At 41.1% G+C, this 16225-nt stretch overlaps 1 protein-coding gene across 2 annotated transcripts; it reads left to right on the forward strand.

Annotated features, from left to right (window-relative positions):
* The first annotated feature begins 674 nt into the window (after positions 1-674).
* Positions 675-16216, forward strand: zdhhc5b (zDHHC palmitoyltransferase 5b). Of its 2 annotated transcripts, none has more exons than XR_001663906.1 (12): positions 675-823; positions 2850-4185; positions 6202-6323; positions 6567-6724; positions 7590-7762; positions 7897-7999; positions 8108-8199; positions 8365-8497; positions 8850-8958; positions 9253-9359; positions 11275-12315; positions 13604-13691. XR_001663906.1 is itself a non-coding variant. In XM_007565848.2 (12 exons), the coding sequence occupies exons 2-12, from the start codon at positions 4037-4039 to the stop codon at positions 13707-13709; spliced, it is 2187 nt and encodes a 728-aa protein (XP_007565910.1). In that variant the 5' UTR covers positions 675-823; positions 2850-4036; the 3' UTR covers positions 13710-16216. The 2 variants fall into 2 exon arrangements, 1 of the variants encoding a protein (XP_007565910.1); XM_007565848.2 differs by having other exon boundaries at positions 11275-12209; positions 13604-16216.
* Positions 16217-16225: the final 9 nt, after the last annotated feature.

A 16225-nucleotide genomic window follows, 5' to 3' on the forward strand; every position in this document is an offset into this window, starting at 1 on the left:
AATGGGGTTCAGTTCAATTCAAATTTATTTAATCAAGGACAGCACATTAAACAATACTACATGTGGAAAAACAGAGAAACTGTTGTTTCGTGCATACGTTTTCTAACCTAGGCACCAAATTTGTTTTTGTATTATCATTTGACACTTTTCACTTTCCATAAAAGTCAGGACATACTGGAGGAGCAGTTTGGTATTAAGCTTTGAAAATATGAAAAGCAAGTTTATCCTCATAGTTTTAGGGTTTCAGGGTTGTTATTTTTTTTTTTTTACTGTTTCTCTAAATTGTTCTAAAACTATGTTTGTTCTTAGAAAAATGTAAATTTTGAAAACTAAAAAAAAAAAAATCTTCAGTACTACATTATAAAAAAAAATAAATGTAAAATTTTGCTGTTTCTCTAAATTATTCTAAAAAATATATTAGGAATACATTATGAATAAAACATATAATGCTATTAACATGAGTTTTAGTAGATGTTTAGATTCATACTGTTTCTTTGAAGTTGGGCAGGTTTTACAGGTTTAGTTTTACCCTGTGTTTTATGGAGAGCCATTTCAGCCAAAATGGATAAAGGGATACATGAAAAATGGCTCTCCATATAGTTATTTCTTTACTAGTAGAAACGTATGCTGTCGCTTTTCCTGGAGGCCACGCCCCCTCTGCTGCTGATTGGCTGTTCGTCCAACCTGGGAAACGACAGGCCAGTTCCTGGATTCCGATGTCGGCCTAGAAAGCGGCTAAGTAGTTTGCTTGTGGCTAACTCAAGGAGGACTAAAACGACCCACACACACCACAGGGAAGACAACTCTACACGTCGACATTAGGGTACGTCTTTAGCTGTTGTCTTTAGCGACTGTTCGGGTAAAAGTCTCTATATTTGCCCCTCGAATCTTCAATGAAAGCTTCTCGCCGTGAAGCTAGTCAGAGAACTGACGCTAGCTCACTTCAGTAGCTGTGGTAAAAGACTGAGCAGTGTCGCAAAAAACTTTCGAGGTTGGGTAAAAAGAGCCTGTGAGTAATTGTGATGTTTATATTACTGTTGTTATTACTCAGTTGAAATGAAACCCAAAACAGGGATTGTTCAAAGGAGTAGTATTTGTGTGTTTTTTTTTTTTTTACGAGAATCTCCGCTGGGAGCAGATTATGGGTAACGTTAGTTGACTTCACTGAATCCTTACGCTCGCCTGGCCTTCCTCCTTTTCACGTCTTGTTCTGCCTCATTGTTTCATACGTTTTAAACATCTTCTGTCCAGTTTCAAACAAAACACCAGAAACTGGTTTCGGTTTGGGGAAAAAAAAAACAAAAAAAACTGGACTCAATCGGCCACTTAATGGAGCAGGCTGTAGTAGTGACATGACCGACAAAGCTCGACACGGAGATTTTAGGATTAACATCCATTATAGTCTGGGTCGGGGGGATTTGTTGTGGGTCAGATGAGATGATTAACAACAAGAGACGGTGTCTCGGCTCCAGCTCCTTATTACCACCAAGTACAGATGATTGTTGGACAGAGGGGTGTGTCTATCAGACTATCAGATTACACCGTTAGCAGCGGATCTGTTTGCGGTTGGCTCACACAACACGGACAAGTTTTTCTTCTGGATATGAAATAAATGAGCATGATATATGTGTGTGTGTCATAGGGGTGTTTTGCATTTCCAGTATCGGGAGGTGTTTTCCTTTTGCCGCCTGAGGGCACTGACGTTAACAGCTGGCGGACAGCCGGCAGTTTAACAACTTTCTGAGGAATGGTGAAAAGTACTGGAGTAGTAATTTGTGTCAGTCAGACTATTGTGAAATCAGAGTGAAACCAATCTTTCCCTACAACTAAATCAACTTTGCTAGATTGCATGGCACTGTGTAAAAGTGCTAATACCCCTTTAACTTAAGCACATTTTTTTCACATAATGTTTTTTTTTAATTATTATTATTTTGAGGTACTTTTTTGTGACTGGACCAAAACAAAGTTGCCATTAATATGAATTGGACAGAAACTGTTATTATTTTTTCTTTTCCATGCACTGTGTCAGATCCCTGCCAGAAAGTTGTAGTTGTGATCTCACCTGACCAGAGATGAGTTTTGTAGACATCTTATGGGTTTTTTTTTTTCAGCAAGTGTTTTCATCTCATCACTCGTCCATAAAGGCCAACTTTGTGTGGAGACAACTAAACGTTGTTAAAGATTCCCTTCTTGCTGTGTTCCTTCACAGAATAGCTCAATTTTTACTGATTTTAAATAACTCATAAGTGGACTTAGATGTACTGACAAGATAACTTCTAAATGTATTTGGTTGTGTTTTAATTAGGGATAAGGAGTAAATGGGGATGAATAAGAATTCATGACACCCTTTTCATATTTTTATGAGTAAAAGTATTGGAGCTATGTATCCAGTTTACACAACACAAATATGCACTTCTTTGGGTTTTTCTGTCACATGAACTCATAAACGTTTGTGGCTGTAATGTGACAAAAAGTGGATAAGTTTGAGGGACCTGAATACTTTGCGAACCACTGTCCATTCCTAGCATACTATAGAGTTTAATAGTCAGTTATTTGTATTTCATACTCATATTGGATAGTTTCAGTAGTCCCTCTAATAGTTAACGGTACAGGTCCTCAGTGATGAAACAAGGTAAAGAAAAATATTTCTGCTGTTTTTCAAACTGTAAAACGACTCCAAAACATAAATTCAGGAATGCAAGTCAAGCAGTTTTTGTGCAATCCTGCCAGCAAACAGCATCAGCTAATTTACTATTTGCCAGAGCTGTAATTATTTGGATAATTAGTGTTTTGCTTTTTGTACTTACATGTTGATAGTTTTCTAATGTTGTGCATTCATGTTGCTTCAGGTACCTCCAGCAGTAAATCCACAGCGCTAGGGCATGAAGAAGGAGCTGGAACCAATGAAAAGAAGAGGGCTGGCATGTGTCCATCTACATGACGCTCAAGCTGTGTGTGACTTTCTTTAAGGGATGCAGAATGAGAGAGGAGAGCGTTCTGCAGAGAAGCTGGAGGTGGGAAAGGTCCCTGCTACACCCATCCCAAAGCAAGCACAGTGGCACCTTGCTGAGCTCCATTGGGCTTCTTTATGGAATGAGTTGATTCTGTCATTGTATCAACAGACCAAGTGAAAACTGAAACAGGCTCTTGGATGATTTTTTTTTTTTTTTTTTTTTACCTTTTTAAAAGCCTTTAAACACAAGGACATTAACTGGTTAACAATTTTTTTTGACAACTTAAAAAAAAACAAAAAAACACCTGGACATTTTTTTTTTAAGCTTCCCACACCTGGCTTAAAAGTGGATTTGTTTCAGCTGGTTCTTCCTCCTGACTGAGTTTGAAATGCCAGAAGTGTCCCTCCTGCCGCCATCCTCAGTTTCTTCCACCCACCCAGTGCCTAAATAAGCTCTCTTGGGAAGAAGTCATCAGCAGCTGCTGTGCTCAATCCTCTCTACTTGTTCTCCTCCACGTGCTTCTGCTCTCTGTCTGATGGACTACCTCTTTTCATTTTGTTTTCTTTTTATACTGTTATCCTCTGATAATCAAAACTCAAGCACAGCGACACAATTTTAACAAAACACTGCACCGGTTTTGGTTTTGTGCTTGAGTTCTTGCCCTATTTTCATATATGCACAGCAGTGTTTATATTGTTGCGTTATTGCACCAAATACAGATACATTAAAGCCATACTCAGTAATATTTATGAATTGCATACATATATTTTTGTATTATTTTGCTCTTGTATAGAAATTAAATGTATGCATTCAAATTAATTATCGACAAGAAGCTGCGCACATCCAAGTCGTGCGTGTTGCTGTTTTGAAAACGGTTTTATATCTCAGCCAGGAGACATTGGAAGTGTGCACACGGAGAGTCCCTCATGTCTCCACTCAATTTCTGCTTTGCATAGAGTTGTAGCCATGGCCCCGCCTCTTAAACACCTACGTCATCATTTTGACCTGTAACCTCCCCTTTACAGTAGGTAGACAGTCGATATCTACCTCCCTCTCTTCTTCCTCCCCTCTCTCCGTTGCTGATGCCCAGTTTCAGTGGTGGGGTGGTTGGGGGAGGGGTAGGGGGCCCAGCTTCTGCTCCTCCCCGTCCGTTTCGCCCCAGCCGATATGTGCCGGTGTCTGCAGCCATAACTTTCCTGGTTGGGTCCACGACCCTCTTCTTTTGTTTCACGTGAGTATTTATTTATTTATTTATTTTTACATATAAAAACTGTTGTGATTTTAAAAAAAGATTAATCTCTTTACAGGTTTATGTTAATTAGGCCTGTCACAATAACAAATTTTGCTGGACGATAAATTGCTCCAGAAGTTATTGAGATAAACAATAATATTGTTGTTTTGAGACCATTTTTAAGTAATATAATGGTAATGGCAAAAATAATAATGCCAGAGCACATTCTAAAAAATCAGTAAACTTTAAATTCTAATGAACATTTAACACTGGAACTGAAAGACATTTTAAATATCCAAAATAAATTAACAAAACAAAAAAATAAAATGAATTTTGAAGTCTTTGTAAATCGTCCTTCAAAAAATGGTCTAGTTGAGCCCAAAGCACCAAACTGAAGACTTTTATCATCCAGTTTTTGGTAGAAAGAGAAAAAAAGAGAAACGATACATCATGCCAATGGAAATTATTGAGTTTGTTTTAATTTATCATGTGATTAATTGATTTATCGATTATTGTGACAGGCCTGGTAGTAATGCATTAAATATCGAAGTACAAGTACGTGGATAACTTTTCAGTATATTAAAGTATCATTTTGAAGTGAATTTATTTAGCAATTCAAATCACAACATAATACTCCTGCTGTACAGATTAATTACATCATAGGATGATATTTTTCAAGCTTTTATTTCTTTCGATTTCTAAGAATATGGCTAAAAGTTTATGGAAACCAGTATGTGCTGGTATTTGCACTCCATTCTTGGTCAGGCCTCCCTTTGGACGGACCGGTTCCTTTGCTGAAGTGTTGATTTAAAGACGACATTCAGCTCATTTGCCATGTCAGTGTTAGTGGGGTTGGTAATTGTCAAGTCCTTCATAAAGCTTTGCAGCTGAGGGAAGCATGAAGTGCTCTGACACATCCAGTGAGATGCTGCGCTGGTTTTTGACTTAATAAAACACGGTGGACCGACACCAGCACATTGTGGGACTCCACAAATTATCTCTGACTGTGGAAACTTCCCACTGAACCTCAAACATTGTGGATTCATGCCTCTCAACTTTTCCTCCAAACTCTGGGATGTTGAAATGCAAAATTTATTTTGATCTGTAAAGAGGAGTTTGGACCACTGAATAGCAGTTGAGGCTTTTTTTTTTTTCTTTAACCCACATACAAGTCTTCTGGCAGTTTTTCCTCATTTAGGAGTTTCAAACACGAGGAGAGAGTAGTTGTACGCTGTGTCCTGCATTTAACTGTGTTTTGGCTCTTGAATCACTCGCTGCAGCCACAATCCACACCTTTTTAATCTCCCTTGAACTCTTGAGTCTGTCTTACTTCACAGTCCTTGCATTGCTCTATTTATCCCTTCTGTTTTCCCTACCGCATCACTCAACTTTCCCTTTATATGATTGGTTACTGCTCTATGTCTGCAGCAATGACTTTATGTGGCAGAACATCTGTTTAGTCAAGTCTTCCCTGTGACTGTGTAAGCTATAATTGATCATAGCATAATATTCTGAATTAAAAATAATAATTTTTGGCTTTTAATTTAGTTTTCTGGGCTAAATTAAAATAAATGATTGAAATATAACGCTGTTTAATGAATCCCTGTATGACTTTTAGTTTCTGTATTGAATTACTCAAATTTTCAAAGATACTCCTTCGTTAAGATGCCCCTGTATCTGAAACACATCATGTAGAATTAGAAGTTGCTGTTTTTGTGGGTTGTAACTTTCATTTATTCAGAGAGAGAATTGACAGACCACTATAGCCATCTGTTCATCGACACTCCCACGGTTTCACACCGTCACACCTCTGAGCTCTGCATGCGGTATAAATTTAGTCCCTCTGCAGTCTTAGTGGAGGTGTTTGGGAGTTTAATTGCCTTTCTCAAAGACTCCTCATCAGGTGCTGTTGGGCTGTGAAAAGAGCATTTTCTGTGTCATTATGACAATCTAGAAATCTGAATATATCTGAGCAACGTTCCTTTTTTTTTTCTTTCTCCTGAATGTCTTCTCCAGGTGCCCATGGTTATCGGAGTACATCTCCGGTGTAATACCCATCTACATCGCTGTAATCTTCCTTTTCACACTTGCCAACTTTTGCATGGCTACATTCATGGATCCTGGAGTCTTCCCCAGAGGTAAGGATGTGGCAGCCAGTGCGTGCACACATGCAAATGCTGCAATGCTTTCAGAGCATGATGCACAACATAAGTCATTGCAAATGTTGCTGTGACTCACTGGAGCAGCATGATGTGGAGCCGGAGTTCTGGTCTTCAGCGGCCTCTGTGCTTTCAGTTTAAGACGTCGTCCTGCTGAGCAGCACGCCTTCATTTAAACAAATGCTGTGCTTACAGTTTGTTTTGCATGTTTCGCGTTTGCAGCCGAGGAAGACGAGGACAAAGAGGACGATTTCCGTGCTCCTCTCTATAAGACGGTTGAGATCCGAAGCATCCAGGTGCGAATGAAGTGGTGCTCGACCTGCCGCTTCTACCGCCCGCCCCGCTGCTCACACTGCTCTGTCTGTGACAACTGTGTGGAGGTACGCACGCACACCAACACGTGCAAGTTCACGTAAAGACATTCACCCAACTTATGGAAATTTTTTTGGCTCTTTAAATAAGATTGCACTTTTGGTTTCACTTTTAAATTTGGCATTTGTTGCTTATCTCTTTCTCTTTAGTCAAGCTGCCTCACACACTAATTCCTTAAAGAAGTACAGAATGCAAAGTTGTCCATTATTGTGGAAGAAGAAAAAACTGCAAACAATTTGGGCCTGCATAAATATTCGATCCCTCTGAGTGAATGCTTTGTAGATATTTGCTGTGATCAAAGCTGATCACTCCCGTCTGCATTTTGCGTTAGGTGACATTTGAAGGCAAGTGGGTTTTATTTAGGTGTATCAGAATCAGAGGGACCTATTATAAAATATGCCACACTTTTTAGATTTTTGTGGTTGTTTAAAAAAACAACATAAAATTCATCCATTGTCTACAACCGCTTATTATTGTCTGGTTGGTGGAAGTGCTGCCTGTCTCCAGCAGTCAGTGGGTGAAAGGTGAGGTTGGTTCACCCTGGACAGGTCACTAGCAATACAGAGACACAGTTAAAACAACCATTCACAAACCACTCCCAACAAAACACAAAACATGAAAGGATGGAGGTACTTTCTCAAGGCGTTGCATATACGTCCTTCAAAGTAATTTGTGTATTAATTTTGATATTAAATCCCCATTTCACTGCTGGTTTTCAGAAACTCCAGGTATCTGTCATGTTCTTGATAGTCGATGTGAGAAGTGGAGGCTGAGCATGTCTATAATTTCATAATTGCCCTTGTTTTGTGTCCTCCTTCCTTCTAAGCTGTATATTTACTTTGAATTGTATCTTTTTTTTTCCCCCCCTCCCAGGATTTTGACCACCATTGTCCCTGGGTGAACAACTGTATTGGCCGAAGGAATTATCGCTATTTCTTCCTGTTTTTGCTGTCTTTAACCACCCACATCATGGACGTGTTTGGCTTCGGCTTGGTTTACGTCCTGCATCACCGCCAGCAGCTCGACACGCCGCACGCTGCTGTTACGTATCCTTTAAGTGGGGATTTTGAAGCCATAAAAGTGCAGAATGAGACTACTTTAATTACTTTTCACGTACTTTCTTCTTCTTTTTGGTTCATTTCTCTGCATTTCTAAAAATCTCCTTAACCCTTTTTACCAGTATGGCTGTGATGTGTGTTGCTGGCCTGTTTTTTGTCCCAGTTGCTGGCCTGACTGGGTTCCACATAGTGTTGGTGGCCCGCGGTAGGACCACTAATGAACAGGTACAAGGAAGTGCCTAGTGCGCATCTTTTCCTCTCCCTGCCTACTTTTTTTCCTTCAAACATTTGAAACCCATTTGAGCAGGCACATGTGTTTCTCTCCCGCTGCAGGTGACGGGGAAGTTCAGAGGAGGTGTTAACCCTTTCACCAAGGGTTGCTGGAGGAATATTTCACATGTCCTCTGCAGCCCGCTGGCGCCAAGGTCAGCACTCTTCCTCGTATTTGCTCTTCCATTTTCTGCATCTGTTTTCTTTTAGTTTTCAACTGTGTTTAGCTTCTGGAATATGAGTGTGGGAATTGCATGTGAACACTTTTTGCTGCATAATTTCTAATAAATGATGCTTAAATATCTGTGTGTGTGTTATAGGTACATGGGCCGGTGGTGGAACCGTCAGACAGTGGAAGTACAACCACCGTTTCTTAGACCGTCTCTTACTGAGGCTCAGTTAGAAGCTAAGGTTCTGGACAACGGGATCCAGAATGACCGACACAGCAGCAGGGTGAGTCATGCTCGCGTTGGCTTTCCTAAACGCACAGCTAATATTTATTAAGATGTGTTTTTATGAGACACATAAAAATCACTCTGTAAGCAGGCAGGCCTGCTGCTCTTACATTTTGTGTTTGAAAAACACTTGATGTTTTTTTTTTTTTTCCCTCCCATTTTAGTGAAAGCAAATATCAGTCAGACATGACTTGACAGACATTTTAAAGAGAAATCTTAAAATGTCTAACCAGAAATCTTAAAATCTTCTAGACCAGGAGTTTATATGTTCAGAAGCCTCATCACTGTTTTTTTTACCCACTTCTCTTATCAGTTTATGTGCCTCTAACAACTAACTGTGTTTCCTCCAGTCTAAGAGCAGTCTGGATCAGATGGAGAGCCAGTCAGCTGACATAGAGCCTCCACCTCCTCCGAAGCCGGATTTTCGTTACCCTGGTCTGCCCCGTGCCGACACAGAAGGTTGGAGGCAAATTCCCTTCAGACATTTGGGGGAATTTCTTTTCTTTTTTTTTTCCTGCTTAGCATGGAGGAATGTAGAGGAATACCACCTGAAACCTCACCTGCACAGCTAATGTTAAGTGCACTGAAATTGTTTGCCGTGACTCTGGCCCTGAAAGTACATAAGAGAGAATAAGTACAGAGATATAAATCACCTGATGTGTGTAAAAGGAAGAGTTAACAAAGATTCTTTAGGTGTTTTCTGATCTTTCCTGCAGCGCCTTTAAGCGTCACTTTTGCTTCCTTGTGTTGCAGCGAGCAGCTTGTTGTCAGAGGCTCCACCTACGCCGTCGATGTACAAGTACCGACCAGCCTACAGCAGCCCAGGGAGGAATCACACTGGTGTCACACATCCAAACAAGGTACATTTAAAAACTCAAAGCCGTGACGTCGGTTATTCACAGCATGCCATGTAAGTACTGCAACTATATGCTGGGAAGGAAACTAAGGGGGGGGGAAGTTCTTGATACGGTCTTTTAAATAGAAACAAACATATTAAAATTTGACAGAAAGCTAATTTTCCAGTTTTCAGCTGGTTGCATGAGAAGGAAACCAGTAGAGCAGAAAACGCGCCGTCCTGTTTAAGTGTCAAGTGGTGTGGAGGCAGTTGTGTCCGCCTTCTGCTTTCATTTGTAAAATAAATGCCCTTCTTTTTGTTTTTACTTGAAATTGATCAGTGGCCATCGGTTGAGCAGTAAGTCTCGGTGTGTGTGTGCGTGCGTGTGTGTGTGTGTGTGTATCCCCCTGGCTGTCTGTGTGTGTTTGACTGGATCTACCCTCTCCCTTCAGACTGCATTGACTGGAATGTGCAGTTCGTCTTTCATATGTATTTGCATTTCCATTTATGTGTTTGCACACAGAGTCTCAAACCAGTCAATGTTTCTACTTCAGTAGTGTGATGATGGAGTAGAGCACCAGTTAAGCATCCAATGCTCCCCACCACTCTTTTGTCTTTTTACAATCTGAGCAAAGCCTCTTTGCAGGTACATCTCAATAAGTTATAATATTAAAAAAAGAACAACTCCTATAATAAATAAATTTTTTTTTTAAAGTGCCGCTCATATTTTTGTTACACACAGTGATCATTTTTGTTCATTTTGATGATTATGGCTTTCAGCTAATTAACTCCTTAAAGTTCAGTTTATCATATGTAATTCCGCTTTGTCAGAGCTCATTTTGAACAAATTACCCTGACTTGAAAATGGTCTCAACACGATTTTATCGCAATAATTTCTGGGACGATTAATTTGTTGTTGCAAAATTTGTTGTTGTGCGACAGGCCCACACATGTCTTAGTCCAGGAATTGCAACAGTTGTATTTCAATTCCTGAAAACGGCGGCTGTGGGTGTGGCTTCTTAAGAAGCGACTCCAGTTCCCGTCTACACCTTAAATTATTTACTTACCTTTGATTTACAATCTTCCCCACGCTGCTGTTATCACAATTTTTAAACCACACTTGGTTCTTCCACTCAACTTTCCATCAATGTCTTGGATATAGCAATTTTTTCAGCCACACTGTTTTGTGGTTTACACCTACTGTGCAGAGTCTGTTGGACAGCTGTCAAGTCACCAGTCTTCCTTATGACTATATGAACCATAATCTAACATTTCTATAGAGAAACGATTGATTCCTGGAGGCGGGGACTCTGAAGCTCATCCAATGGCAAACGCTTGTCCAAGACGCATTTAATGTTGCAGTTTGATGCTTGCAGAAATTGCCTGCACTGTAAGCAACCATCCTCCACTGCGGAGAGAGAAGTGCTGATCCGAACCAGGCGGCTGTCGACGTTAATTCAATATTTGGAAGCGTGGCCAACATGGACGGAACGGCGTCTTTCACTTCCTCCGCTGCCATCGCTAAAACTACAGATAAACTTCAGTTCTAAAGCGGCGCATAAAATCATTCACAAATCTCCTTCGCTGATTGGTCCAGTCAAAAATTCTACTGGAGGGAATCCCCTTTAATGGGAGAAATCCAGACGGAGCAGTGAAGTGAGATTTGAATTTTGTAGGAAGGCAATGACCAGGCTAGCTGTGAGCCACCAAAATCAAAATGATCAGAAATCATGCACATAATTACCCTGAAATGCATGTTTTGGTCAAATTACTGAAATTACCTGATCTTTGAATTTATTGAGATGCACCTGTACTTTCTTTATTCTTTCTGAGCTTAGATGGAAATTTTCATCATTCTGCCCCCTGTCATCTCTTCCTCGCCTCTCTCCCTCTCTGCCTGTGGTCTTTTTCTCCTCCTCTCCTCTCTCTCCTCTCCTCAGATGACCCGCGGGGAGAGTCTTGACTCCCCGTCGCCCTCCATCCTTCAGTCCAGTCGCCAGCCTAGCTACCGCTCGGAGCCCAGCAGCCTGGACGGGGCCACAGTGGTGGGAAGAGGTGTAGGGGTGCGCAGAGGGGGAGGGGACAGGGGTGAGGGCCCTGGGGGCCCCGGAGGGATGGCTGGTGTGGTGTCAGGGGGCGTGTCGGGTTACTCCCTGGCTGGGCGCTCCTACACCTCCTACCCATCTTCGCTGGTTCTGTCCACGGGCGGCTCGCGCTCGTCCAGCCTGCGCTCGGCTCAGACTGTTCATAACCCGCTGGCCACGCTCCAATCGGAGGGCACCACAGACACCAGCTACAAAAGCCTAGCCAATCAGACGCCTCGGAATGGCAGCCTGTCCTACGACAGCCTCCTGACGCCATCCGAGAGCCCGGAGTTTGAGTCCGCCGCCCATGAGCTGTCGCCACAGAAGCCTCACGTTCCCTTCCTGTCGACGGCGGGAGGCGGGCGGCCCGGGGTGGCGCCGCCCGGCGGCCCGCTGCAGGGCTACACGTCGCCCTTCCTCTCAGCTCAGATCGCTCAGCAGAGGGAGGGGCAGCTGCTCCAGGGCTCTACCACTTTCTCCTCCCCCCATAGGGCCTACCTGCGTGCTGTCAGCCCACCCCCGTCCTCCTCCCCCGGGGCTCCTGAAGCCCGCCACCTGCTCCATCACAACCAGGACCTGACTTCCCGAATCCCCCGCAACCCTTCCTCCTCGTCCTCTTCCCCCGGGGCTCGCTCACTAGACCCCCCTGTATCTCCACCGCCTCGCGGCCTCTCCCTCACCAAGTCCCCGGTTCACATAGGGGAGACGGGGTCTCAGCACAAGCCCCGGCCTGCGGGGGCGGGCGCTGTGCTGGGGGGGGGAGGAGTTGGAGGAGGGCAACAGGCTCCACAGTGAGTAGTGATCCGTCATCAGAGTCGTCAGCCTGCCACTCTTCTCCTTTCTCTACTGTTTTTCTTTCCCGGTTTGTGTCAGCCTGTCTCTTCCTTCCTGATCTGTGTGAGTCTTCCTTCTCCTCCTACATAGTTTACATTCAGTGCGTAATTGCTGTAGCTGATTGGGTGTGTTTTCGGAAACGTGATTTTCTTTCAGTAGTTGGAATCTGCAGTTTGATATTTGAAGCATGCCAGTATATTATGTTGATCTCACAGCATGTTGTTCTACTGGTTTCTTTTCCTGTCCTGTGGTCCATTGGGACATTCTGTTGTCTTTACTCACAAAGTACGCCGTGCCTTGCAAAAGACCTCACACGCCTTGAACGTTCTCACACTTGATCATGTTACAACTTCAGTGTATTTTATCAGGATTCTAACTGATAGACCATCACAAAGCCGTGTACAACTGTGAAGTGTTAGAAAATCGACGCATGGTTTCCAACATTTTTTTTTTACAAATAAAAATCTGAAAAGTGTGGCATGCATCTGTTTTTACCAACTTTGAGTCAATATTTTGTAGAACCACCTTTCGCTGCAGATATGTTGGATTATTTCTGTCCTTTCCGCCTGATAAAAACATCTCAAATTTGAGTTTCTCTAAGCATTCATTTTTAAGCCTTGCAACAAATCGTCGTTTTACTCTATTTTTGGGTTTTGACTGAGCCATTCTAACACACAAAAATATTTCAATCCAAACATTGTAGCTCTGGCTATGTTTACGGTGGTTGTCCTACTGGAAAGTGAATGTCGGCCCGTCTCATTTATCTCCATCAGACTTCCCATCACCTCTAATCATCTTCTCTCTCCAAGCCTGAGAAAAGCTTTACTGCTGCATGATTCCCAGATTTACTGTGAGCCATCTTGGCTGCATCTCTGATTATCAAATCAGATTTTATTTTTAAGTCGTTTCTCCCAGCCCCAGTAGGAATATCATTTAGTAACATAACCTGACTTTAAATGTCTCCCTGACTTGACTGCTGTTTGCTATTTAATGTCCTCTAACAAACTGAAGAGCTGATTTTATGAGTTTAAATTACACACAGGTGGGCTGTATTTACGAATTAGATTATAGGGTTCGACCTTTTTATTTTTATTTACAGGAAACAGACTGAAAGTACATGAATACATGTTGGTCTGTTACTTAAAATCTCACTAAAATACATTAAAGTTTGTGGTTTTCAAGGGGTTTAAATACTTTTGCAAGGCATTTTTGATCATCACGTGCATTATAAGTGGTTTGGTGGAGCAACATTTGCTGTTTGAATGTTTTGTGAATTCATAAGCCAAGCTTCTCACCTCTTTCTTTCTGTTTTCTCTCTTCAACCTTCGCCTCTGAATGAACGTCCAATCAGATCCACCTCTCGCCCAGCCTTGGCCAATCACACCACATCCAAACCGGTGGGTGGGGTGAAGAAGGTAACCGGCGTTGGAGGGACCACGTACGAGATATCGGTTTGAGTGACGACAGTCCCGAGTGATCTGTGACGAGGATGGGGGATAAAAAAAACAAAAGTCACATCTTGCACTTGCCTCTTAACCGTAGCTGGATATTATTCATGACTGAACGCCTCTGAGGAACTGTTCTTCTGCTGTGGACTCCAGGAAATGGCTTGTCTGGTACTTGTTTTATCTTTGTAATGGCACGGGCCAATCTTCTCCGCCAGCCTTTCAGGTTTGAACAAAGAGAAACCGGGGAAGCTGATTCATCTCTCTCTGGATCAGCTCTCTCCATTTTTGCCACTTTGTGAGCCATAGACTGATGTGACTTGTCATTACGGCTGGGTACAGATATGTCTATCAAACACGCATACCTATTCCATGATCTGTTTATGTTGCTTTGCTACGTTAAGACAAAGTATTGACAAAAGTGTCCAACACATTTTAAGGAAAGCTGATGTTAAATTTTAAAAGGAATTGACCAAAAGAAACATCTTGAACGGACCACACATAGATGGATGAGTCCAAGCTATAAACAGTATCATTTAAGTTTTGTATTTTTTTTTTTAAATATTTTATATAAATGTAAAAAAAAAAATCAGATTATTATAGAGAGAAAATGTCAGATATTGAAGATAATGGTGGCAGATGTACTGTATGTAATTAATCATGAAAGCTATTTCAGATCAGTTGCCTGTTTTCTTTTTTGTGACTTCTTTGTATTTGATGGCTGCATCAGCCACCTGCAAACTCTTGATGGAGTTTTTCTTTTTTGTTTTTTTTCTTTTTTTGACATCCAAAGATGGAGATGATCCTTGCTGGACACCAGGCGTGGCAAATAATCAAAATTATTTTTTAAGAAAGCCACAGAGAAATTTTAATATCCCCACAGTCGCAGCACAAGCATCGTTGTGGAATGTACGCTTGTAATGTTTATGCTAGAAGCATTATGCAAACTCTGTCTGTAGCTTTAAGATCGTCGTATGTCTTTTTAGTGTGTTTTGTTTTATTTCATTTTCCCTTTTCTGTAGACTGTCAATTAGTTTTGAATGCTAGCGACCATATACTTTTTAACAGATGTTTAGCCAAATAGTGGGCAGAAAGGGAAGGGCTTATTTATTTCACCAGACAGAATAATCTGCACTAATTAAATCAGTTTCAGCAGAATAGTCTGAACATCTTTATATTAAAATGTTTATGCAAGATGCCACTAAATGGAGCAAAGAGAGACTGACTTGCTTTTTTTGTTCTTGATTCGATTGACCATTCGTAGTGATTGGGCATGGGCTGGTATGAGGTTCTAACGTTATAGCACAAGCTACAGGTTTCACAGTATTACCACTTCAAACAGATGTATACAATTGGATATTATTTACTTTATTTTAAACTGAAAAGCAATGATTTTAGTTGCTTTGATCTTGATACACACCTAACCTGCAAATCATTCATACCCCTGGCAGATTTAAAATTGAAAATTATTTTTATTTGACTTGAGACGTTTGTTTCTGGTATGAAATGAGACTGGCTAATTTCATAAAGTAAAATAAAAAATAATGGAAAATAAGCAGTATTTATTCACATCATAAAAATGTCAAAAATTACAAAAGTATTTCTTAAACCATACAATTTTTATTCAGCTTTTTGTATGTTTTCAGTAGTATTTTGGTGATTGATCTTCAGTAATGTGCCTAAGTCATTGACGTTGGAATTTTCCAAAAAAAATATTTACATTCAAAAGAAACATGCTGCTAAAAATGAATACATTTTAAGGTTTAAAGGTTTGATTAAACTGCCTCTCAATTAAGTATTTGTTCTCTAGTAAATGAGCATTTTGTGCAGAATATAAGTTTTTAACCTTTCTTCCCTTCATAGAGTAACAGTCTAACAAGCTTAATATAAATTATTCAGGCTGTCTGCTCAGGTAGCTAGCCTCCTGCTTTAAAGACGCTCTGCTCTGAGCTCTGTAGTTTTTGGTTTCCTTAAAATCACGCAACACTTCACGTTTAAGAATGCAAATGTCTCCAAACAGCGACATGCATTTTTCCTAGAAGTTGGGAAATATTGCATAGCCGTCTTTCAGCCAGCTGACCATCCATCTAATGCACAGCAACAGATGGATGACTTGATAAACATGAAATAATTTTACCAGTTTTAAGGAGGTTGCTGTTTAAAACGTTGGTTTACCCTCATAGTCGACCAGCCCATGCCTAATGGTGACTCCAGCTTGAAAAGTGACTTTGATCTCATTGATTGGCTCATTTATTTTTACTCTTAAAAAAAGAAAAAATTAGATGAAGGGAGATGTGTTTGTTGTTCTGGTTTGGGCATCACAGAGTTTTTAATTTATTAAACTGTTTTCTGTTCCAGACTCATAGCAGTGTTTGGAGTAGAATGTCGAAGTGGTGTGAATGTGGCACATCTTTAGGAGGGAAATGAACGCTTTAAGCACATGAGTATGAACTGACCCAAACAACTGTGTTGTGAGTTTCCAACCCAACCAGGCTACATCTTTAGTGTGCATGTGATTTTTTTAATTT

This window comes from Poecilia formosa, unplaced genomic scaffold, assembly GCF_000485575.1.
Source record: "Poecilia formosa unplaced genomic scaffold, Poecilia_formosa-5.1.2 Scaffold183, whole genome shotgun sequence".
NCBI classification, from domain to species: Eukaryota; Metazoa; Chordata; class Actinopteri; order Cyprinodontiformes; family Poeciliidae; genus Poecilia; species Poecilia formosa.

Excerpts from the sequence above, each read along its gene's own strand:
- zdhhc5b (XM_007565848.2), top strand. The coding sequence starts at position 4,037 with ATGCCCAGTTTCAGTGGTGGGGTGGTTGGGGGAGGGGTAGGGGGCCCA. Across the intron at positions 8,959-9,252 it reads GCCCCGTGCCGACACAGAAG|CGAGCAGCTTGTTGTCAGAG; the intron begins GTTGGAGGCAAA and ends CTTGTGTTGCAG. Across the intron at positions 9,360-11,274 it reads GTGTCACACATCCAAACAAG|ATGACCCGCGGGGAGAGTCT; the intron begins GTACATTTAAAA and ends TCCTCTCCTCAG.